Below are 26,891 nucleotides of genomic sequence, written 5' to 3'. Positions count from 1 at the left end.
GTGGTATGTTAAAAATGCAGCATCATCCTCTCCGCTCCCTTTTCTTCAGCGGAAAAGCAGAATTCGAGGGCACTGGAGGAAACTGGAGGGGCAAAAACGCCGCTTGCCTCCAGGAGCCCTCGAGCTCCCTCCCTCCACGCCGCCCCCCCCCCTCAGGCTCTAATTGCCAGTGCTCCAATGGGCCAGCAGCACCTTCACCCGTTTCCTCTTCCATTCACTCCAGCGAGGAGGGAAGAGGGAAAACAAAACTCTAAAAATAACTGCCAGCATCTTAAAAAAAGGAAAGCTTAGCTGCCCCCCCCCAACAGCTCCCTCCCTTCTAGTCTCTCTCCTCCCCGCCCCCCCCCCGCCCCTTATGGGGCACATGTCTGCTTCTTACAACACCGAGGCACATGGTTCCAGTTAGGCACCGAACCCCATCAGGACGGAGAGGAAATCCACATCTGTGGGACGCTCCGCACGGAACCACCTCCAGCGAGGGAGGCCGGGGGACTGCAGCACCGAGATGAAGGGCTAGACCGCGGGAACGCTGCTCATGCGGTGAGAGGGGCGCAGGAGGCGGCGAGGGCGCGGGGAGGCCGGGGAGGGGTGGGCCCCGCGGTGCCCCCGCAGTGTCCGCCGCGGGCCCCCGCGCGCGCTGTCGATATTTGCCCGCCTTGCTGCAACTTGCTGCAGTGTTTGAAAGAGTAGTAAGAGCGCATGGAGGTGGGGCCGGGGAAAGACCAGGCGGAGTGGCTGGGGGTGAAGCGGCGGGGGTGGGGACGCGGCGGTGTGGGGAAGGGGGCTGGCCGGGAGGGGGTGGGATGGGGGAGTGAGGGGAAGCCCGGCGCTTACACATGTCACATGTGCTTTTTAAGACGGCCGGGAGCGCCTGCGAGCTGGATCTGGTGGAGGATGCTGCGGCAGGTGCTTCGCAGAGGGCTCCAGTCGTTCTGCCACAGGCTGGGCTTGTGCGTGAGCCGGCACCCGGTCTTTTTCCTCACCGTGCCCGCAGTCCTGACCATCACCTTCGGCCTCAGCGCGCTCAACCGCTTCCAGCCCGAGGGCGACCTGGAGCGCCTGGTCGCTCCCAGCCACAGCCTGGCCAAGATCGAGCGCAGCCTGGCCAGCAGCCTTTTCCCCCTGGACCAGTCCAAAAGCCAGCTCTATTCGGACTTACACACCCCTGGGAGGTATGGCAGGGTGATCCTCCTCTCCCCACCCGGGGACAATATTTTGCTCCAGGCTGAGGGGATCCTGCAGACCCACCGAGCCGTGCTGGAAATGAAGGTGAACCACAAGGGCTATAATTATACTTTTTCCCATCTGTGTGTGTTGAAAAATCAGGATAAGAAATGCGTGCTGGATGATATTATTTCAGTGCTAGAGGATCTCAGGCAGGCTGCCGTCTCCAATAAGACAACAGCCAGGGTGCAAGTGAGGTATCCCAACACTAAATTAAAGGTATGCTCCTCCTGCATGCTTCTGCCAATTAAAGAGGCAGCACTTCATTTCTTGCCCTAAACAAGCAAAGAAAATGCAGAGGTCTCATCCTTAAGACTCAGAAGCTAATGCTTCTTTCATTTCTTGGGGGAGGGGAAGATGGGCAACTGAGTGAAGAAAACAGGCAATGAATGGTATGACTAGATATTAAGAAATTCAAAGCTGAACAAAACAAATGCCAAAAATGAAAAAAAAAATAAATAAATAAAAGGAAAAAAGTTGTTTCTGAGACCCTGCAATTACATCTTTGTTCAGGGTTAATAAATCAGTGAATGGAAGGGGGAGGGGGAATCCTGAACAATTTGGGGGATTTCTTTTCATTATGGGGTTCGATGTATTTCTTATTACTGATTACACATCCACCTGGTGCCATATCCACCTATCTACATCTTCAGCCTAGCTTGATTTTGACATGCAGAGATTTTGTGTTTTGGTGCCTTGTGAGTGTGTGTCTGAGAGCAGTGGATATGAATGTAGTAGGGATTCCAGGAATTATGTGTAAGTATGTTAGCATAGCAAAAGAAGCAGAAATTTTCTGTGTGTAAAAATGGAGATATGCAGCTCACTGATGTACTAGTTTACTGAGTCCTGTCATCTTCCTTTTCCATGAAAAAATCCAAACCAAACCGAAATTATTGTCACAGCCCAATAGCAAGAAGGAGAAAGAAAGAAAGATTGATTCTACAGTCAGCAAAAATTGCAAAAAAAAAAAAAAATTATTTCAGCATTAGATATATTGTGTTGTTTAAACTCTCAAGTCAAATTTTGTTCCTCAAATGAGATTTCTAAATTCATTCTACACTGTCAGGATTGAGCTGCTGCAGGCAATGAGGCATGCAGTCTCCAGGTGACTGAAGTTTCAGGGACAAATGTGACTTCTAAAAGAGTCACTGCACCATTTGTATGCTCGACCCTGTGCATGCTCAGAACCAAGAACTCCCAAGACAGGTGTTTCCCAAGAAGGAGGAATTTTCTTGCTTCTGATGTGTATAAGACTATGTGTGTGCTTCCGTGGAGATAATGAAACAGGAAGGCTGTCAGTTTGGATAAGTGAATGGCCTCACATAGAAAACCATTAATACTTCTGTTTATGGATTTGATAGAAACAGCATCCATACATGATTTTAAAAAGAACTTTCTCCAGGTTTTGTTTAGTTAAAAAGCTTTGTGTGTGTGTGTGTGTGTGTGTGTGTGTGTGCAATGAGGGAGAACTTAATGCACTTAGAAACCAGGGATGCCTCAGGAAACCTCATAACCTGCCTCCTTTTAGCATGTTGTCCTGTTTAAATGCATCCAGAAGCTGACACAGTTTCAGCTTTACAAAGCTGAGCAGTCCCTTGGGGTTTACTGAAACTAGACAGATGATTCATCAGCTTGAAATCTAGGTAAGGCCTTGCGTGCTTCGTACTTACTGAAGGAAGCATGAATATATGGGTGGGCAGCATGTTTTTTTGTTACCTGAATCTTTTGCCATCAACATTATCACTGGCTATGGAAAAGAATGCAGTGGAGAGGCGATCTTTCTAGTCCACAGTCTTTTACCTGAGTTCTTAGCTATGCCAGACATCTGGTTTAAGAAAGGTTTGGAACTGTTTCATATTTAAGCATCAATTTGTTTTACCTATTGAGGCAAGTTTACTGATTATTCATATGCATTATTAGTTGGGTCCCTTATTTCCTTCATTCAGCAGTGCTCTCCAGGTGTAAGAGCTTTGTCCAATCAGCCACTGTGAATGTTTTGTTTACCTGGCAATATCATTATGATATTTACAGTATAAATCCCTGAGGTCTTAGATGCACTCACATAATGATTGGTTGTGCTTCCTCTGATTTACTAGGGGGCTCTTCTAGGCCCACAAGACAGGATTTGAGGTAAGAAAAGCAAGGTTTTATTCTCATGGGGCTTAAAAGTAATATATGCCAGTATCTTCACGCAGAATTATCTGCGAGCAGGGACTCTGCAATTTCTGGGGTTCCTCATTGAACCAACACCATACTAGGCCTATAACTGGTGCTCCATCTAAACTTTCTGGCTGACTGGTTGCTAGATCTACATCTCCGTAAGAGTCAGTGGGTAACCATAGAAGAATGGAGTAATTGATTACAAAGGTCAGTGTAGTAGTAGTAAAATTGTTCTACGTACCATAAAAAGAACAGGAGAATTACACATTGGCTCTATACATATAGGCTCTATAGACCTTATTCTGCTACATTCTAATATCAGTGCCTCCTCCAGTGTGCTGGCTTGACTCTCTGTGCATGGCCTCAGTGGGACTTATAGAAGCTCTTTGAGAAAATGAATCCCTGGAGTCTCTGTTGAGAGCAGTGAGCTTTCTCAAGCATCCAGTGGTAACTGCACCCATGCCAATGTAATATAATATATAATTTGTACAGTACCACAAATACCTAGAATCTTATCAAAATGTCTCCAAGAACTTCTAGGTTAAGAACTCCTTGTCACAGAGCAAAGTGAGGGGGTCTTTTGTTTGGATTGCATGTTATTTGGAAATGATTTTGATTCACATGTGGCAGTGATTCTCAAAAGGTTGTCCCTGTGATTTTGATGTGTGGTAAAGTTTGAGAACTTCTGGTTTATGCGATTTGAGGGGAAATTTATACTACATTTTATAGCTCTCTAATGCATTTTGCTTTCCTTTGTCATACTTGGGTCACTGCCCTTCCCAACTCAATATGGAAAATTTTCATGATGAAAGATGCTATCAGTGGGCCAGGGAAGCAGGAGTTGTGGCTAAATAAATAGCACTGGTTGGATAATAAATAGCACACTAGTTGGATAATTGGCAATCTCTTGACATGAAAGAAGCAGTAGGTCAGTTCTTGGAGATCTCTGTAGATGTGTAAACACTGTTTGACAGAAAGAAGTGGCCAGAAGCAGCTCTGACAATTGGAAGGGCATCTCCCAAACATCTTGAAGACACCCAAGTAGTCCTGAGGACAGAAGGGTTTAGAACTTCTGATAAACATGATTATCTTGACAAGGTGATCCAAGAAGCAGGGACATAGAAAGTTGGCTGGCATCGAATTCCAAAGAAAGGCTCAAATAAAGCTGGTACGAGAAAAGATGTTACAGAAGATATGAAACATACACACATTTTCAAAGACTATGTAGAAAACATGCAAAAATCTACAATTTCCACACCTATGAAATACAAACGCTATGACGAACTCTATGAGTGTACCTGTTATTAAAATCATTATATCATCATATCCATTATTATATCCCCAGTTAGGTACAAAGTTCAAGTCTTATACTCCTTCTAAGCATGCTTTTTGTGTCCCCCACTCCAACCTAATCTGATTCTTTGTAGATAGTATTCACATCATTGATTAGCCTATTAATTTGGAGATTTGTACTGTGATATGACAAAATTATCACCACTTTTCAAACCTCTGTGGCATGCTTTTATTTTTAAAGGTATTCTCTACATTCTCCAGATCTCTATAAGGTATTTCGGTTTGGAGGCCTCCCCCCACCCCCCAACTTAGGAAAGCTACATATTATTTAGCTTAATACAATGTGGCCAGACTGAATTTTTAAATCAAATACTTTACATTTTGCTGGACCAGGCTCTTGAATAAAATGAATCAGGCATCAAAATCCTTAAGCAAGGATTGCTCTGGACTCAAAGAAATGTTTCCATGATTATTCAAGTGGCCTAGGTGTTTGCGGGTGTTATTTCTCCTTGTAGGCCATCATGACCTCACTTTTCCATCTGGCTAATTCTAAGAAAGTAACAATTTCCATGTCTCCTTCTTTATTTTTACCACAGTAAAAGCACAGGTAGAGAAGAAACAGACAAATGGGGTCCATAGCAAATGGCAAAGAGGAAATGAAGCAGATTTGCTTCCCCTGCAGCCTGTCCTCCCTGTTAAATTTCATTAATATCATACCTATGAGCAGATGTTTAACTGAAGCATTCGTGCTTCAATACACTGCACTCAAGAATAGGAGCAAAAAAAAAAGACTTTCCTGTTTCTTCATGAGGGACAGTGTTTCATTTTCCAGGTTTGGAAGATGTTACCCTTGATTACTTAGCTCCAGTCTGAGTGGAAGGACAACATAAACCAACATGAATGAGGACCAACATTATTTTTAGAAACTTCCAAGAAAGGTCATTCTCTAGACCTTTTTAGACATCCATGTCAGGATCTTACCTTGGGATATTTTGATTCAAGCTTACTTTCCTGATTCTATCTTTTAATAAGGGAAAACATTATTACCTTATTGAATGTTCACATGGTGTACTATGTGATACTGGTGTTTTAGACACATCATGCTATTTTTACAAGTTTATAAGTCAGAGGAATATTTTTATTGTCATTTGATAGGTAAGGAAACTAAAGATCATGAGGATGAAGGATTTCTACAAGACTCTCCAGGGTAGTATAGGTTGGAGCTGGGATTTAAATCTAAGTCTGTCTGTACCAAAGTTCATATTCTTAATCCCAATGCTATATTAGGTCCTATCATACCCTGTACCATTCTTTGTAACAACAGATCTTTGTACTAAGACAAATCTAATGCCAATCACCAGTCCACAAGTTGGTGAAAGGAAGCCTTAATTCTCTTATTCAACCATAAGGGAATGAAACTTCCAGTCTGGACAAACTCCTACCCTCTGCATATCATGGAACCTGCTACAAATTGTTTAGCAAATTTCTCGCTGACACATGATTTCATCTTTAATATCATTTTACATCAACTCAGAACAAACCCTAGTCAGGATTCAGGATCAACTGTAAGTGGGAAGACTATAATATGGCCCCAGGTTCTCAGACAGAGGATTTTGTGTCAGACAAGCTTGGATGTTTTTGTCTTAAATTGGCATCAGGAAAAAAGATTGATTAGATAGCATGAGATAAAACAATGCAGACTAAATTGAGAAATGTTCAGAGCACCTAAGTTCTAAACCTAGTTCTTTGAAGATTTGTGTGACAATGGACAAGTCCCATCACCAGTCTGGGCCTCAAGTCCTAATATTCTTCTGTAACATTCCACCATTTAGTAGATGAATATCATCACAGTGGATTTGGGAATATACACTAGAATATTTTTTTCCTGTGGAATAAAGTAGATGTATTTGGTTAGATGTGAACTATGCTATTGAATGATGTTAATCAGAGTCTCCTAGTGAAATTATTGTAACATCTATTTCTTAACCATCATGTCAGGATTAGTTAATCAAATCTCTCTGCTGGTACTTCCCTCAGTGGTACAAGACTACCAGGAGCTTGGGGTAAGGGCAAGGAAAAGTTACCTTTTCCTCTTTGACACATCCAACATGGTGGAAACACAGGAGGAATAAAGTGAACCACTCCCTTGCCTCTCCTGCCACTTTAAACAATAATTAGCTCTAAGAGTTGTTTTCCTAATCTTTTCTATGATACACATTATTTAACTGAAACAAGCTAATTTATTTTGTTTTTATATTGTGTTTGGAGAGTATTTTCCATTTTAACCTGGTAGCTATTACACAATTATTGGACCACATTGCTTTTAATTCAATTTTAGAGTGATCAGCATATGCTCAAACCTATTCTAGATACATCCAAACACTTCTCTATGTGCTCAGTATAAATATTTTTAAAGAGGAAACCTGGAAATTCTAAGATTCTATATTTGCCCAAGACCGCTCTAGACTGGACAGCAGGTCTGCTTCTTCCCTGAGTCAAACAGATCACCCCAGGGGCCCCCTCCCCAGGATGGAATCCTGGAAGTGACTCATTTCTCTGGATTATTTCTGCCCGAGTGCTGGTGGATAGGGTTACATTCATCACAGCCTTGGCACACAACAACAATTAGGCAATGCATCTGGCTTATCAGGGTGCCAAGTTGAATTGTATACCACAAAATCAATGTCATTTTGTTTTCTAAGACCTTGCTCCCCGAAGTATTGTTTATGGACCCATGGCAGTAGTATCACCTAGGAGCTTATTAGAAATGAAAACTCCCCAGGTCATACCTGACTGGGATCTGCATTTTCACAAGGCCCCTAGATGACTCATAAGCATTTAAGAGTTTGAGAAATTCAGGTCTAAGACACAAGGTTGACCTAAGTATTCTTCATTCGTGACTGAGCTTGAAGTAGCACGTGTCAATTCAGACCAAAAACACCCATAAGAAAATTGAGTAGTTGAGCCTGTATCCATATGATTGAGTCATGCGGTAGAGACACTGAAGAAATGCCTGGAGAATTAGCAATCAGCTTTTCCACACTGAGAAACCCTCATCCCTGTCATCTGTCGTCGGGACTGTCACCTGGTTAAGCTTAAAGCTGATTACTGTCGTTCAATATTTTCCAAAAATGTTGAAATTAAATCTAACCATCTCTTTAAGAAAAAACATCAGCAGCATTTTTCTCAAGCCCCTTTGCAGTTATTTTACAAGAGTAGCAACATTAAGGCCTAGTTAGCCTAATTATGTTAATATAATATGAGAACACAAGGTATAGGAACTGTCCATAGGAGGAAGAGTGTTTGGGAAAATGAAACACAAAATTACAGTGGAGTATATTTTAAAGTGGCCTTGCAATCCAATTTTCTCAGATAGGATTATTATGGTAGAGCCATTCACTGAAATCAAGGCTTATTCTCTGTCATTCAAGGGAATTCAGGGCCTCTGAAAGGTACCTGATGAGCAGCGCTCAGAATGAATGGATTCTGTTTCGTTACAGGATTTGTGTTAGAACAGCCAATGTTTTCCCTCCAGATCTACCCTCCCAACATGAAGAAGCCTCACCTGGGCCACTCTGACTTTCCTCTACTGTCTCAAAGCCTGAAGGCAGAGTATAGGCTCTGGATTCTGGAAAGCAGAAATGTGTACAAAGGGTTCTCATGGCTTCAGGAGGTCCTGAAGGTTCATGGCAGATGCAGACTTGCCTGGAGGGTTAGGGTTCAGCCTCAAAGTTTATACTTCCCTTTGATTGTTCAGGTCTGTGCTTTTGCCTCACCAGTTTTCTTAAATCCGTGGAGGGAGAGAATCTTCGGTTTTGAGTGTCACTGCAGGTTTGGTTCAAAAGCCATTCCTGCACACACTCATCCAGGTAACAACTGTGTCAACTATGTACCAGGCTCTGTATTGGGCAGATTGGAGATCCTGTGAGGTACAAAACACATGTGCATTTGCCCTCCAGGAGCTTGAGCCTCATAAAAAAAAAAAACAAAAAAAAATCACATAAATTTTTATCATAGTAAGAAAAATAAATGATGAAATAAATAAATAAATGATGAAAGAAAGAGTGGAATACCAATTCTTAGGGTATTGGAAATTGTTTTCTTGAGGAAGTGACTGTGAGTTGAGATCTAAGCTGAGGAGGTTAACTTGCTTAAGTTGGATGGTAGACACAGAGCACAAAAGGGAGGACATGAACCTTAGAAGCATTGGACAAGAGCCACCATGGATGGAAGTTTCCAGCAACGATGGTGCTGAGGGCCACTGGAGACTTTCTTGAGGGTTGGTGTAACACAAGTTAGATCCAGGTCTATGGACCTAGACTGTCTTGGTTTAGATCATTGCCCCATGAGCTCTCTGACTCTGTACAAATATTTTTTCACCTCTTTGTAATTTAGCTCACTTCTCATAGTTCCTACTATTGAGTAGGTTAGCATTGAGAAGGTTAGCATTGAGTAGGTTAAATGAGTTCATGATACCTAAAAGCAGTGCTTCTCGAGCTCTAATTGTTAACAAGATCCCTGGGTTAGGGATCTTGTTAAAAAAACAGATTCTGTTTCAGTAGGTCTGGTATGGGTGACAGTCTGCATTTCTAGCAAGTGATGCCGATGCCACTAGTCTACAAACCATACTGTGAGCAGGAAAGGCATGGCATGCAGCATTAGAACAGCACCCGGTTCATTGTAAATTCTTAACAACTGCTGGTGGCTTAACCGCTTGCATGCTGATACTTTGTCCTTATCCCCATTAAGTAAGTGAAAAACCCTTTTTGTTTCAACCCTCAAAGCTAAAAAAGCTTTGTGTCATATGGTAGTATCCTCTTTTCCTTAGTAAGTACAGTATGAGGGACATAGATCCCTCTGTTTTTTGCATTGAAGACCTTAAGCTGCCTCCAGGGTTATCATTCTGAATGTGACCTCTCTTTGCTAAGGATAGTAAAGGGAAGATAAAGAAAGTGTGGGACCTCGGTTTCTGTGTTCAGTGGGTTTGGAAGTATCTTGTTGTTCTTAGTACAGTAGCCTTGACCACTCTCTCCCCTAGAGGCATTTGTGTCATTCTGGTTCTCCTCTTCCATCTCTGATGGTTCTCTACTTCTTACTGGCTCCCTCTTCCTACTACTCTGTACTTATAATGGCCCCCATAGAACACTCTTTTCCATTGTCTTTTCTCACAATATTCTCATTCAAGCCAAACTTCTATTTTCTTCTACATCTATGAATCTTTGAATGGCATCTCTATTGCACCATTTACTCAGGCTCAGAATGTCCATCACCTATAATTAACGTTTTTCCCCTACCCGCAACCATCCAAGACATGCATACACAGTAATAGCTAATTAACTACTGGTTCTGATGCCAGGAGTTCTCCTAACGTGGTCCTTGGACCAATAGCATAAAAACCAGCTAGGAACTTGATAGAAATGTGAATCCTCAGACCTCATTCCATACTGCTGAAACTTTAAGAGGGTACCCAACAAGGTCTGTAGGTGATTGATTCCTATTGAAGTGCGAGAACCCTTATTCTACAGTAATGGTGTTCAATCTTGCCTAAGCACAGGAGTCATGAGGGAGGCCTCCAAAATACTGATGTGTAGGTCTCATCCCCAAAGATTCTGACTTAATCAGTCTGGAGGAGCCTGGGTGCTTGGAATTAATAAATAAATAAACAAATAAACAAACAAAAACCTTCCTCTGCTGATTAAATGGATTACAAAGGTTTCATACCAAGGTCTTCTTTTCAATTATTTTTTCCTTGTCTTTCTCTTCTCTCCCCCCTTGGGCCTTCATTACCCATTACCTTTTTTATTTGTCTGATAATCTAATCTCTCTCCTGTAATTTCTCACACTTGAAACATAATCTGTGTAACAGGACTTGATTACTTTTTGTTGATTTTATTTTCTTCTAACCAAATCCTGTAAGTGCTTCCCATTGCTTGGAGAAGAAGTTACAAGCTCCTGACCATGGCCATGGAGAACTTTCCTTGGCCAGGTCCCCAACTTTTTTTTACAGATTCAGGTTACACTATATCATATGCTGTCACCAAACCAAAGTAAGCCTACCCTGAACTTCCCTCTTTTCTTACCTCCATTTATACTGTTCCTTTTGCTTGGAATTTCTTTCACTGTCAAACTCACCCACATTTCTGAAAAACTAAGGTCCCAAAGCCACTTTTTCCCTGGAGTTTCTCTAAGTGCTTCCAAAGGTAGAGAACACTTCCCTGAACTTTAGAGGTACTTTGAAGGCATTTCCCGTAATCACAGTCTAACAGTGGTTACAGATTTGTTGTAAGTCTTTGCTGAAATAAAATTGTACGTACCTTATAAGCTGATAGAGCTGAAAGCCTTCATTATAAAAATTGATTTGCCTGAGAGGAGCCAGCCAATAAGGAGATCTGTAGGGCAAGCCCTTGGGGGAAATTCTAAAAGGACAAGGAAAAAAGCCCATGCCAGTGAGCCTGACATTCATAGGTTGTATCTAAACCCTCAAGATAGATGGCCACAGAAAGACACTGAATGTTGTTTCTGTGAAGGGTCCTGAGATATATGAGGCACAAGCAAGCTAGCTTTGATCTAAAGAGCCAAAAAAAAAAAAAAAAAAAAAAAAAAAAAAAAAAAAAAAACCATCAGAAGAAGGAGAGAGAGAGAGAGAGAGATTTTCCCCACATGTACACAGCACACATGTGACTTTAGCTCAGGAGAGACTGCAGAGAGCATAACATGGCATGGGTATAGCAAATAAAAATACAAGTCACCAAGTTAAATTTGAATGTTGGATGAACAAAGGATAATTTTTTTTAGTATAAGTATGTCCCCTATATATTGCTCTCTTTACTTATCAGATACGCAGATTTAACTGGGTGTCCAATATTTTATCTAGGAGCCCAGTGGTATGAAAATTCACAGACTCACTTCTGAAAGCCACCGTATTGACTTCAGAAAGTCCCAGGGACCAATACCAGTGCTGACTCACAGCAGTGGCAATCAACCAGGGAAATGGAGAAGACGAGGAAAAGTCTATTTGGGATGTAGTAAAGATAGCAGAAGGACTCCCAGAGATGCATGGGTAAAAGTTTTCAGGGGCAGACTTCTGTTTCAGAGTGAGGATACAAGCAAGTGAAACAAGTTCTTCTTACTATGACCTTATCTCTACATTGTGCCCACAGGAAACCCAAGTTACATTTATTATTTTAATAGTTCCAAGTGTTTATTTGCTAGTGAAATGAAAATGTAATGAATAAAAAACTTACCCAAAGACCACACTGGGAAAAGATTCCATTTAGCAGAAATGTCTTTTGTTTTATATTTTATCTATGAGAAAATTAAGAATATTTATACACAAGAAAAAAATTTAATTAAAGAATATAGATGATGGGTATAGATTAGTGAAAATCTGTAGCATGGGAATATTAGCAATGCAAAATTTGAACACTAGACAGGATAGGTTACCCATTCCACGCATGATATTGCATTAGAAACAAAGATGAAGCAAGGTATTAAACATGTGTATAACAGCACGAAGGAGTGTATGTGTTATTTAGAATCTGTCTTATTTTCCTTCAAGAGTATAAGACTTTTAAGGGCAGTGATCATATCTGGTTCAGATTTCTAGCTTTAAAAAAAAATGCAAGAGAATTCTAGTTTTTCATTTCTCTCTTCCCAGGAACCAGGTCTCTTTGCTCAGTGCATTTTGTGGGATGATCTCTGTAGGGCCAATTCCTGGGTGGAAGAGGCAGAGCCTGAGTAATGCAGCATGAGGACAATGAGTGGTGGGGTACAAGTCAGTGCCCCCCAAGACAGACACACACCCTGCTAGAGCTCCCAGGGGGCTGAGAAGCTCAGGGTCTGAACTAGTTTAATGACCCCTTTTCATAGATAGAGCGTATCTCTCGAAGGGAATGGCACATAAACTGGTATTAGCAAATTGCCTTTTATTATCATTTCGTTCTTTCCAGCCATTTTTTTACCTTGGGGATTATTTTTAAGGACTTGAATCTTTCTAGGCTGAGAAACTTCAGAATTTTGTTTTATCAACTAATCACATCTTATCAGTATGTCTCTTGTCAAACAATGCCCAACTTTATATTTTTAGTTAACTTAGCTCAAAAAGTTGTTTATAAACTGATATTTTCCTACTTGACTTTTTCCTGATAGAAGGATGTTTTGTTAGTTGATAACTAAATTGATAAGATCCTCACTTCTAATCCCCATGTCCCTCAGTTTAGTATCCAGAAAGCATACCGCGATGTGAAACGTACAGCCTGAAACAACTAATGTTTTTATTGAGGTGGGTCATATTTCCTAATGGATTGAGATGAGAGGCAGAGCTCTTATTGATTGAGTACCCTCCTTCAATTTTAAAAAATAATGATGAAGAGGATAATAAAAAAGAAACAGACAAATCTTTGAACCTAATTTTGTCCTTTACTAGCTCTATGACTCAGACATGTTTCTTAATGTCTTTGTCCTTCAGTTTTTCTGTTAAAAAATAATATTAATATCCATTCTATAGATTCTCAAAATTTCTGGTGCTTGGCAGTTTCTTAATAAATGTTAGTTATTTTTTAAACCATTCCAACAGTATAACAGTACCAAGGAAAGATTAGGAAACAGAGTGAAAAATCTTTCACAGTTCCACTCACCAATTCTATAAACAATGTATTTCTAGTCCTTAACTATAAAATACGTAGTTGTCATATATGGTATATGTCTTTTTTGGTCCTGTTTATTTTCATTTTTTTCATAAGAATTTGAGAAAATTGCTCAAAAGTTTGGCAAGTAACTATGACATAATTTACTTAATTGTTCATTTATTGTTATCTTTAGAGTGTTTATGGGGCAGTGTTTTTTGGAACTGATTTTCACTATCTTTAATAGGCATAAGGAAGAAAACAATATATTCTGGCTTGTCAACAGAAGCTGTAGGAAAAGAGCATTTTCTTATGTGATTTAAGTGTTTCTTTGGTAAGTATAGGCACTTATGAATGCAAGATACAAATATAGGTCAAGAAGTTCCAGGGGAGCAGGTGCTCTGAGAAAAACCCTGTATACAAATTAGAAGGACCTGATTTATTTATAGACCAACTCCAAAATGCTGTAATTTACTTAAGGACCACATCCAAAATTAAGCTTCTAAGAGTAGTTTGTGGCTTATCCTATTATAAAGTAATTTTTACTGCTTTTCACTTGCTGTAGCTCAGTGATTCTCCAAAGAAACAATTGACGAACTTTCCAATTTTAGCAGGCTCTGGAGCCCCTCCCCAGACCGTTGAATTAGATTCTCTGTGAGCATTGGTGTTTTCAAAGTCTTTATATGATTGTGGTGGATAACCAGATTGAGAAACACTAAAGGACCTTAGATCAGAAAGATCTCACCATCCTACTGAGCCACTTTGCAGAGGATGAGAGGTTAAAGGGGAAGTGCTCTTTGTCCTGAACACTAGCCGCAGGCCCTGTCTGTGGTCCCAAGGGAGAGAGCATTTGCCTTGATACCAGCCCTCACAGTACTAGACGCCCACCAGGTAAACTGCCTTCATGAGCTCTCTAGGCAAATTAACAACTTCATCCTCACCTATAATTCCTTAACCTGGTATTGACTGGCCAGAAATATGATGTCTTAATCAATCTGTGATGCTCCAGAGATATCCTGGATTGCTAAATATATTGCTAAATCCTGGAATGCTAAATACATTGGGAAAATATATCCTTTGACACTTGAAAAAGCATGCTTACTTAATACATTTTTGTAAGGAGATTAATGAAGAAAACCTGTAGGCACATGATAAATATTATTATATTTATATGATAAATATTATTATGGTGATAGAGGCAAAGATAATAAATCTTGAGAGTTCAAAAAGGTATAATACTAGGACTTATTATAGTCCTATATAGACTTATATGGGAAATAGACTTCCACTTCTTTTTAAGTTTTTATTAGCTCCTTGATTTTCACCAAGATAAACCAAATTCCTTCATATCGTGAAGCTGTCATTTTTGCTACCTTGCAAATAATTCATTAATGCTCTCCATTGTTAGCCCATCCTTTTGATAAGTTCATAGTAGGAAATAAATATGTGTTGAATGAATGAAAGATCAAGTGAATTAATGATTTTTTAAATTGTTATATTTTGAGTATTAAAAGCATGGTATTAAAGAATTTCGAAATATTCCCAGCCTTAGCTTACCCAAAATTTATTTAACCTTTAGCTAAATGCCATAGCTTGTATCTTTTCACCTGTGAAAATATTATACTTCTTTTCTAGACACAAGAGTTTTGGGAACGTTAACTACTAGTTTTAGCAAGCTTGAGACTTTGAACTCATTCATAAACAGATTCAGACTTCCCCAGATCAGTGTGGCAAATCAATTCAGATTAAAACAGTATTAACACCATGTCTAATTAAAGGGAAAGTATGTTCATTAAAGTGCAATGAATATTTAAAGTAGTTCCAACTACATAGAAGCCATAACAATTTAAGCGCCCTTCTTGGGTCAGTAGAGAGCTTTTCCATTAGCAGCCTAGTGGATTCACAAATCATATACTCCCTTGCTTATTGTTTTTAAGTGGCAATTATAAATCACTTGATAGAATGAGGTAAAAAGGGATGTTTTCCTAATCTGTATGAATGATGTGATGTGCCACTGGGCATTGAAAAGTTGAAATTATATATCAAAAAAAGAAATTAAACATTTGGTACCCCACTCCTGTTCTATATTAAATGCTTCATCTTTGGCAAAAAGCAAAAGCTTTTGAGAAAGTTGAATCTATACTCATATTTTACAGAGACATACAAGATAGGGAATTGATTTCTCTTTTATTTACTGTTCTAAAGAATATTCAGCAATTATAGCATGCATTTCTAAAGGACTCAGACATAAGCATCATAGTTTGTGCATATATACTCATAAGGCTTCATTAAAAGAAATTTTGGAAGGTTATCTAATCTGCACATTTCAGAAAGCCTTGTTGTATATAAATATTTTCAGTAACCTATTCACTATGTCCTTCTCAAAGAAAATTATTCCTTGTCTCTTTAAAACAAATATTCTTCTTCTTTTTTTTTAATAAACATATAATGTATTTTTATCCCCAGGGGTACAGGTCTATGAATCACCAGGTTTACACACTTCACAGCACTCACCATAGCATATATCCTCCCCAATGCCCATAACCCCACCCCCCTCTCCTGAACCCCCTCCCCCCAGCAACCCTCAGTTTGTTTTGTGAGATTATGTAAAACTGGTATTTCTATTTGTTCTTCCTTCAGTGAAGAAGGAGAACCCTGGTTGTTATGATCTTTTGTTCTTTGTTTTTTGGTTTTTGGGTTTTCTTGTTTGTTTTTAATCCATCTTCTACCTGTGACCTTGGAAATGGTCATTATATTCTCTTGGCCTTTTCCTCTCCAGCTGCATAATTTCTTATATGTAGACCACATTCTCCACCTCACAGCCTTTTTGTTTTCAGCAGACTTTAAAGTTTGGGAAATTGATGTGTCTCCTCAGTCTTAAACACATACGTTCCATTCTTTATAAAGATATGCAAGTCTCTTCTGTGCTCCAAACTTCCTTCTCTCTGATCTGCCTTATCTCAATAAATAGCCTTTCTCAATAGAGATGTATTCCATGCTTACATTGCTTCAGAAACTGCACGAGGCCAGGGTGTTATAGAGATAAGTTACAGATCCTATTTTCTAGAAACCTAATCTAGTGAAGAAGGAAGACAACTAAATGGGTGGTAATCAGTACAGTGTGGTACCTTAAATCTTAAAGGTGAGTCAAATGATCCAGAGCTTTGAATAGTCCAGCATTGGCTTTATATCAGATTCAGCCTCCTCAGGTACAAAAAACAAAACAATACAAAAAAAAAAAAAAAAAAAAAAAAAAAAAAAAAACAATACAAAAATTACTCTTTACTGGTGGGAGAAGTCTTTCAGAGATGCTTATTTCAATTGGTAATAAATGTTTTCTTTTCAAAATGTATTCATTAAAATTGAGGTCAATGGAAAACTGCTCTCCATAAGGAAGGAAATATTTTGCTATGATCAGTTACTCTGAAGGTTATGAAGTCAGCATAAAATCCCAATAATGTTATAGACTTAAAAAATGAATACAAAGCAGGAAAATTTTATGGGAATGGACCAAGAAATATCAAGATGAAAAAGCACGAGGGTTATTAATCACAAACAAGACCTAGCCAGAAGATTGTTGAAGAGTGGAACTTTCCATGACCCCAAAAATCATCCCACCTTCAGGTCTTTCCTCCCTGAGGTATAGTAACTTTTATTCAGTTGGGAGATTATTTAACCAGCAAAAACGAATCATATATACAAGTACAAGACACCTTGTAGAAATCATGAAGCAATGGTGTTGAAAATGTGAAACAATTAGAGCGAAAATGCTGAGCATTTTTAATAATTACAAAAAATAAGGAATTAATTCCTATTTTTGTTTTGGGTGATATCTGGTTTGATAAACGTCTCTTAGACATGGGTGCTAAATCAGCATTTTTATCTCCATTAAATAAAGTAGTCACTTTTATATCATTAGCAAAAGGTCACGCTAAATCTTTCCATAACAAAGTCGGTAAATACAATCTGCAAAGATATCTCACACTTCCAACTGATCGCAGGATGTTCGATGTGCGGTTCTGAGAGTTAATGTTTATGTAGAAATTGTAGGATTCCAGGTCTCCTTGTTGAGAAACATAAAATAGAACTGTGCCTTCTCCCTTTTTCATGAGGATTCTTTGTATTAGCAAAGTGAAGTGCAGCATTAAATAATCGCCCAGTGAATTCAATCTTCATAAATAGAAAATCTAGATATATTTATCCGACTCTCCTATAGCAACACCTTTATTTTGCTTTACTTATCTCCGTAATTATTTCTGTTCTCTTGGTTTTTATTGCTATTGTTTGCTTTAATTCGGAGATTGGAAGACCACAGATTGAAGAAGTCTCTTTGATCTCTGAATTTTTTGGAGGCCGGGCTAGCACATGGCTTGTGAGTTGTAGGTCCCTGGGAGCAGTCCTAGCACACGATGGAGTTGTGCACCCACAGAGACTGAGTAGTGGTCGAAGTCCACTCAGACTGGAGTGCAGCCAGGATTCTTACTGCAGTGCCTCTATTCTTACTACTACACCACTGACCACACATTGACCACAGAGGTCTTTCAGTCGTCGGTTCCTTGCACATAATATTTCTAAAGTTATTCCTGATGGTTTTCATGAAACTCAAGATTGAAAGTGGAAAAGGATTCACTGTATCATCAAATTCATCCTTACCCAGAACTAATAAAAGTGTATTCCCTACAGCATTTTTTCCCAAGCAATTTAGGCAGTTTTATTAAGTTCAATTTATGTGCATTTCACTTAATTGATCGAATTTCTGCCACTTTTCTTGGAATACTCTTCTGAAGCCTTAATAAACCTGACTAATATCATGACACTTCTCCATTATAAAACTATTTCTCTTTATTATGATATTCCATTATTCCTTTTTCTATTAACAACATAGAATGACCCTAAATAATTCTTCTTTTTCTAATAAGTCATGCTGATACCTTGTTCTTTTTTTTTTTTTTTTAAAGATTTTATTTATTTATTTGACAGACAGAGATCACAACTAGGCAGAGAGGCAGGCAGAGAGAGAGAGAGAGAGGAAAGCAGGCTCCCCGCTGAGCAGAGAGCCCGATGCGGGACTCGATCCCAGGACCCTGAGATCACAACCTGAGCCAAAGGCAGCGGCTTAACCCACTGAGCCACCCAGGTGCCCCCTGATACCTTGTTCTTACAAAGACCAGATATCAAAGTCCACATCCTAGCTTTGTAGACTAGGAAGCATTGTAAATAGAAACATTTGATGTAATTTTTTTAGTATTATTATTATTTTTATTTTTTATTGTGTTATGTTAGTCACCATACAGTACATCATTAGTTTTTGATGTAGTGTTCCACGATTCATTGTTTGCGTATAACACGCAGTCCTCTATACAATATGTGCCCTTGATGTAATTTTTATATGATCTCTTCCCGCACCAATTTAGATTGGGGAAAACCAGCAACCAAAGCCCTTCTAATTTTATTTAATAACTACCACTCTGAGGGTACTCAGAATATATGAAGATACTGAATATTCATCATCACATAATGAATAAAGGATTACAGAGTTCTCACTATGTGCAAGCTGGTAATAGATTCTGTGTTTCGGAAGCAGTATCCCTGCCAGTAAGGAATTTACAATTTAGTTGACTTGACTGAATAAGTTCACAATGCAGTTGCCTTGTCACATACGTACGGTAAGTAGATGAGCCGGTCAATGTCCAACGGGGTATGCAGACATCACTTGCTATAGAAAGGAGTCCAGAGGAACAATGGATCACCTTTGTCTTTCCCTCGGCCTTTTGGGATGAAGTGGGACTTGAGCTAGTTCCAAGAACAAAGGTTGGAATCAGCCAGAGGAGTACAGGGAGAGCACCTGGGGTGGAAGAAGAGCCCATCTTTAGAGTGCACCCATTTGGGTGGTAAACCAGCATTTTTGTTCTCAGTAAATGAACAGGGAGAATTATCTTATTTCCTAGAACTGGCCCAGGTAGGCTAATTAGAGTCACAGAAAGCCCTCTTTAACAGTTAATTATAGTATGCTAACATTTAAGAGAACTCCAAAACTGCATAAGTTCTCTAGGTCAGGGTTTCTTAACCTTGGCACTGTTGACACTTTGGGACTGATAATTCTTTGTTGGGAGGGACTGCCCTGCACATTATACAATGTTTAACAGTATCCCTGGCCCCTCCCCACGAGACACAGCAGTATCCTGCTCCTCTCCCCGGTTTTGACAACCAAAAACAAATGTGTCCAGGCATTGCCAAATGTCCCTGGGATGCGAAATTGTTCCCCATCAAGAGCCACTGCTCTGGTTCTCTGAACACTGAGGGAAAGAGCTCTCTCAGATTCTCTTCTCCTTCTGCAATACCAGCCATCAGGAAAATTGTCTTTGTACTTAACCTAGATTGTCTCCTATTGCATGTTATAAATCCTCTTCTGAAGTGGCCTCAGAGTTGTGCCTCCGTATCAGGAGTACTTTGTCCACTCTGCAAGACTTGAGGCTATAACGTCTGGAAGATTTCTAAGTACCCAGGGAAAACCACTAAGAAATGCTCACTAATGTCTTTCCTCCACTTAGGAAAAACTCCCTACTCTTGTTCACTTGTCAAAACTGTAGTCCTATTTAGATTAGAAGCCTATTTCAATTGTAAATCCCATTGGTGGGGAAAGCTCGGTTTTAGGAGAGAACACAGCTGGTGCTTCCTGGATGTTAAATAATTCATCTTCCTCATTTTGGAGAGTCAGAAACAGCCAAGCCGAGATGCTAAATCCTCAAGGTAATATTACAAAACCTAGTTCCTGGCACAAAAGAGGGAAAAGGCCTGCTAAATCGCAGAAGCCACCTTCCGCAGCTTTAGGAGAACTGTAAAGAATATGCTGTTTGCTCACCTGATTTTCCCCCAATTTGCTAACACAGAGAAGACAGGTTGCCCTAAGAGAATTTTATGAAACTCAGTTAAGAAAAATCAGCCTTTCTACATTTTATGTAGTCATGCCAGTTTCACTCAGGCCTGTAGTTCATTTTTCAAGTGCAGTATTTTGACCCTTCTAAAACGTATTTCCCCCGGAAATCAAAAGGTAATCATGGAACTGGGGGACCACTTGCTGTGTTCCAGTTTGTAGAAAATAGATGACATTTGAGCAAATGCTTGTTGTTAAATATTTCTCATTAGTGGGTCTGTTCTCACACTTGGCTATTTATTGCATAATCTATTTTAGTCCAAGTTGTCCTAATACCTGTCCCAGGCTCATCTTGGATTATCGTAATAGTTTCAAAGCTGCACTAAATCTCCAGAATGCACAGCTTCTAGAATAGTCAGTGTTCCATAGTAATACTAACACGTTTTTCAGGTAACTAGTAATCTTAGTATTTTTATTTCTATGCCCTGAAAGAGGTAACATTCTTAGTAGAAAACCCATTTTACATCTTAACGAGACATGGTTTTTCTTCATATATGATAGGGTACATATGTGTGCTACTACGTCTGTGTGCTCTTCTCATCCGAGTTTCTTGATTGTGGGACTCTAATGAGAATCTATTATACCCCATGATTGCAGCAATTTTTATGCTTTAATCTATGCTGCTTGAGTGGTTGACTGCATATGATATAAGCAATCAAAGCTACCAAACTCCAAATTTTTCCATGGATCAGGCTCAGTAGTTTTGTATTAGTTTCACTGAGAGTAAATACAGACAAAGGTAAAAGACAATCAAAGAAGTCTGCACGCAACCATTACAGTTATCAAGGCAACACAGATTTCTAAAGATCATTTAGTTCTTTATCTAAGGGAATTTTCTCGAGTACATAGACAGACAAAAATTGAATTTTCCAACTGGAAATTGGCCAGATGTGCTTTTTAACAGATATGTTTTTTTTTTAAAAAGACGTTGTAGTCATTAGAACAAGGAAGACAGAAAGGAAGGGTGAGTTCTATCAAACAAAATCTCAATTTGGGTTCACTTATTAAAGTCTTTCCTCATCTCATGGGAACAAAGGGGAAAAAGCCATTTTGGTGATTGGAACATGGACCAGACAACCCAATAATCAAGCTCTGAATGAATCCAAAGCGTCCCAGGCATATTTGGCTTATGGCAGTGGTACCAAGGGAGCTTTTATGAGCATCCATGCTATTTTTTTCCCTTCATGATGTTTTCTCCAGAAGTTAGAAATGTAACTTGAGCTACTCTAACTTCCTAATAACACAGCTTGCTTTAATGTACCCTAAACAGGAGCACTTAATTCAAACAAGCCTCCATTCTATTATTTTTCGACAATGTCTTTTGGGAAATCTCATTTTATGTGCATTTTATTGGGTTCAAGAATTGATAACTTGTATCATAAATCAGATAAAATATATATTATTTCAATAAATGAAAGGACCTTTTAAAAGTCAGAACAGGGGCGTTGGGTGGCTCAGTCAATTAAGCGTCTGCCTTTGGCTCAGGTCATGATCTCAGGCTCCTGGGATCAAACCCTGGCTTCTGGCTGCGTGTTCATCGGACAGCCTGCTTCTTCCGCTCCCTCTGCTCCTCCCCACCACTTGTGCCCACTGTCTCTCTCTCAAATAAGCAGGTAATCTTTTGAACAAGATAAATAAAAGAACAATTGAGACAGCTATCCCCATATAAATATCAGTAAGTTCAGAAGTACACAGCTGAAGGAAAGGGGAAATTCCTGGAGACTCTTAAAAAAAGGATCCCTAAAGAGTGTATCATTAACCCAGTTAAAATACTAGTTTATAACTAATATTAAAAGAAAATAGAAATAGAAAATAATCAACCCATCTTATCATTTAATGTATATTTTCTTAATTTAACATGAAATCAAGGTACTGGGAATATGACTAAAACTTTTCATCTGCCTGTATTTCATTCAAGAGAGACTGAGAGAGTTCACTCAAAACTCTAAAGGATTAGGGTTTCCCAACAGAGCCACTTGCATCTGGAATTCTCTTGTTTCTATGAAGGCGCAGCTTCAATAGGAATGAGTAAGACACATAAATTTAAATGTGGGTGAATATCTGGGAACCATTGACCCAACAATCCTGAGGGAAGAAATTTAGAAATTAGCTAAAGTAAGCACATACACTAAAGTAAGTTAGTTTAGAGATGGCAGGTTTTAGAGTGATGCTCTGATGTGTTCTCCCAAGTAACTTACATTTACTTGTTCCTCAATATTATTTAATCTGTATATTGTGAGTATTTTCTCTCCAATTTTCTATTTTTCTTAAATGTCTGAATGGTGTTCAAGCAAATTCTGAAGTAGTCAAACTGGCTCAGTCACAGCTAAACCAAGACATGACAACTGCTGAAGATATAGCTAATGTTTCTACATAGGCTTTGAACAGCTTGTTCAATTTTGTTTGGCCACTCATTTATTCAACATACATTTTAGTGAGGTTATCCCATATGCCAAAATCTGTGCTGAACTCTGGAAAAACAAAGGCATGTTATACTCAACCCCTGCCTTCCAGGCTGCAGAATTCAGGAGGCACAAACTCCATCTCTGGCATCAGGAGATCTAAGATGTCATTCTAGCCTTGTCACTTACTAGCTGTGTGATATTGGGATAAATGACGTTTTCTCTCTCAGGAACTATCCTGAGGTCCCTGGAAAGATTGAAATGAGAAATACTTTTCAGTAACTTTACTAAAATAAGCAACGAGTAAATGTTAATGCTTATGCTCCAAAGGGAATGAATACATTAAAAAAATAATAATAAACACAATTCAATTATAGGGGTCTCTAAAGTGGGGGCACCTAAGATGTCTTATCATCTCAAGAACAAAAAGAATGAAAATGAACCATCCTATGTGGGTTAAGCCATTGTGGGAATATCAAAACCTGCAATTTTAGAAATATTATCACAATTACAAATATTTTTAAGTGAGATCAAGAGAATGCTCTATCTCTTCTGAGTTAGAAGAGAGAACAGAATAAAACTACAGTAAATTATTAGGCTTCAAGAAAACTTTCAAATTCTAAAGGTTGTTAGTAAAATTTATTACCCCAAAAATGTATTTTTAGAAAGATGACATGCAGCTTTCTTCTCTGGATGGTTTGGATGCAGGGCTGACTGGAACCAGAGGTGGGGAATCTTTAGGCTATTCCTCTCCTCCCATGACTGATAGAGGACTGATAGGCAGAGGTGACAGCATTAATAAACTATTGTGATGGAGATGGAAAGGCTGTAGTAAAAGGTCAGGAGAAGTAGGTAGCAGTTATTATTTCTTTTTTTAAAGAAGGAATGGGGCATATTCTCCAATTATGGAATCATATACTCTTTTTAAGTTTTGATGGAGAAATATCAACATATGAATCCTGTTTCCAAATTCTGCCTAGAATTGCAGCCTCTAAATATTATGGTGCTATTACATTGAAACTTGACAGCATTTTAGTTAATAAAATGTTGTTTGACAGTATTTTGAGGACTTTGTCATTTGGAATGCATGCCAAAAATATTTGGAAATTTAAACCTGAAAATTCCCAAGTTCATTTTCAAAATTCGTAAGTTACTCATTTCAATAAAAAAATTCTAAATGCAATATAACATAATAGGAAATAAAATTGGAACATACAGATATGTTCTAGCCAAGGTGTCATTAAACTTTTCTGTGAGACTCCAGACAATTCATACACAAATGCATACTACTGTGTACCAATAAAACTTTATTTACAAAAACCAGCAAGGACCAGATTTGGTTGGTGGGCTTTAGTTTGCCAACCCTTAGTTTAGCAATTTTTAAGTCTTTCTTTTTTTTTTTTTTTTTTTTTCAAAATAATTAATAACATTTTTCTTCTGCTGAGTATCAGATACCCTCACCTCAAATTTAGGTTATACATCTGTGTTTTCATTCACTCTTCAGAATGGAACATCTAAAAAAAAAACAAAACAAAAAAAAGAATATAACATCTAGAATGGCACTTAGAATAGGAAGACTCAAATCTACAAAGAAAACTAGACAAATGTTTACAGATTTTTATTACAAACTTGGATTCAGTTTAGAAAGGATCCCCACACTGTAAGAACAGAGGAAAAGAGCCTAGCTCCCAAAGAGATGAGGATATCTTTAGGGCATGTTAAAATATTATGGCAGCAAGGAGAAAAAAATGTTATATTCTTCTTCCATATCTAAAATTGCTGCCTTCATGAAAATGCCTCAGGATGCAAGCACAAAAATTAAAATATTAATGAACATACATAAAACAGCAGCATTAAACTCCCCTTCAGGAAGGCCTCATAAAATAGGACTAATCCTGGGTCTTACAATCAGGCTCAATCAGGAATAATGAGCTTACCCTTCTCGTTCCTTCCCCTCTTCTTTCCTTCAAACCCATGAGTTTTGTGTTCTTATTCTCCTACATTGAAGACTAAATTTTACTTTAGATTTGGGATAAAGGGCTAAGCCCCAAATCTGTGCTCTGTCCCCCCTGGGGTTAAATAGCATCTCTCCTTTCTATCCCGAAGTATTCAATATAAATGTTATAGTGCATCTGAGAAGCTATATCCCCTCAGGGTGGCAGACAGCCTCACTTTTATAAAGACTTGGCATCTGGAAGCACGTTTTTCATTTTTGAATATTGTTATGAGCTCGGCACCTATTTTTGGTGGCATTTCTTTGAGACATTTTACATAGTGAGAAAAGCAAACACGGGCATTTATTTGAATTTAAGGAGGGGGAACACTTTGGATTTGAGATCGTATCCATGGCATACATGATAAAGCATGTTTTATGGCAAACCTGTGATATGAGGTATCACTCTAATGACTTAAACTAATAATGAAGAAATGTACAGAAAGTGCAAGTGGGTTTGAGGTAAAAGTCTTAAAACTAAGATGAACATGGTGAGGAAATAAAATCTTGACATTCTCAGTTCTAGTCTTCTGATTTTGGACATCAGAAAATGCTGCCTCTCAGCATAAAAAGAATTATTCAATACTATCAGAAGGAATGAATAATATTCCCCTAGTGATTCTGTGAGGTGTAGGCCTGAGATTGGCATCTGGACATGACTAATATTGTTATAGATGCTGAAAAGAACAGCTTGGATCAGAAAATTATAAACCACTCTGAGAAGGCTTGGGATTGATATGGAAATTTATTGAAATGAAAAATACCTTTAAAGACGAAAGGTGTCTGTGCCTATTTATCTGTATTAAAGATATGTGCATGCTTCCCTAGCAGTGAATACCTTTAATACGTGGATTTGCTTACACCTTCAGACTTTTTTGATAAATGTACTGGTGTTTCTCTAATTTGTCCCAAATGTAGTATCCGTTTCCCTCATCTTTTCAACTTATTCACTAATACCATCCCTCAGTTCAGTACATAGTAGTAGAAACTCAACAAGTATATTTGATACATTAGCTAAGAAACTAGACCAAACGCCACTGACATTTGTCAGAAATCAGAGCAGACAACAATTTGGCAGTATTCCTTCCTGGCCACTATCCCTTGGATAAAAATTCAGCAAATGAGAAAATACAAGCAACTGTTTGTGGCGCTGGATCTAACTGGCAGCTGTTTCTGATTAATTACTTTATTGATTGATGTCATATTTATTAAGTGTCTACAGTGTCAGATGTCTGCCTAGTGTTTGGATGAAGGGAAGATCTAGAAACTGCAAAATAGAACTGCAGGGTAGAAAAACAGGAAGGAAGAAACTGCAATGCAGTGGCTGGGGGGAGTTGCCTGAAAGAGCAGTCCAGCAAACAGCATCAGAAAAACAAGATTAGGTCAGTGATTTGGTTGGAAAGGGCAGCCGTGTTCATGCTAATCAATTTCTATTTCTCAGTCCAGAGTGCTAAACTAATATTTTCATCACACCTTTCAGCCCCATTGAAGGACTTGTTTTACATCGAGCTGTGGCCAACTAGCCCAGACTTAGTTTGAAGCTGATATTTCTATTGTATTGAATTGCATTGGCATTATTCGTCCTCATTTCAATATCAAATAACTAAGATTCCTGGAAGTAAGTGATTTCTCCAAGGACACAAAGCTAAAAAGAGTGAACTCAAAAAAAAAAAAAAAACAAAAAACCAAAACAAACCTTCTGGCTCCTGGTTCATGGTGGTTGTCTTTCTGCATTCTGCCCAACAGGAAGCTATATGCAGACCCATACTTACTCCCATTTGGGAAACTCCTGTTTATGGGCCTGGATTTGAGTTTAAAACTGGTTGGCATGAGTGGTGGTAGTAGGAGTGACAGCTGTTCTTTGTCCTTTCTTGGAGTTAATCCACAAGAAGAGAAGAAAGTGCTTATACCTAACAACATATCAGTGGCCTCTTGTTAATATCCCCACCATTTGGTATGTGAACTTCAAAAGAGACCAGTTTGTTTGGTTCCTACAGTTATGACCTTGCCCACCAAGATTCTAATCAATCCATCAATATTTCTGTACATGTCCTAAACTATACCAATCAGCAAAGGCATTTTTAGAGTGGATTGCTTTTTTCCCCACCTCTCTAAACCCTCTGAGAATTTTTACTTGTTAAAAAAAAAGAAATCATAAATAAGTTCAAATGGCTTTCAAAAAGATCAAAGGAACAGAATAAAAGAAGAAAATAAAGATATGCTTGTGGTTGTGATCGAATGGCTGATAAAGCTTAAACTTC

The 26,891-nt window shown here is 38.8% G+C and overlaps 1 protein-coding gene across 4 annotated transcripts in view; it reads left to right on the top strand.

Annotated features, from left to right (window-relative positions):
- Positions 1-292: 292 nt before the first annotated feature.
- The window catches only part of PTCHD4 (patched domain containing 4), a gene marked incomplete at its 5' end in the record, with an annotated part of 184,108 nt that continues 157,509 nt past the window's right edge, over positions 293-26,891 (top strand). Inside the window, 2 exons of one of the 4 annotated variants that reach the window (XM_082729728.1) lie at positions 293-540; positions 858-1,269. In XM_082729728.1, the coding sequence (XP_082585854.1) occupies positions 536-540; positions 858-1,269 (417 nt within the window). Of the gene's footprint in view, positions 541-843; positions 1,444-26,891 lie in introns of those variants that run through there. The other 3 variants (XM_082729726.1, XM_082729727.1, XM_082729725.1) reach the window with 3 other exon arrangements.

Source organism: Mustela nivalis, assembly GCF_964662115.1.
Source record: "Mustela nivalis genome assembly, chromosome: 5".
Taxonomy (NCBI): domain Eukaryota; kingdom Metazoa; phylum Chordata; class Mammalia; order Carnivora; family Mustelidae; genus Mustela; species Mustela nivalis.
The sequence above is the reverse complement of the archived record's forward strand: the minus strand, read 5'-3'. Positions and strand labels throughout refer to the sequence as shown.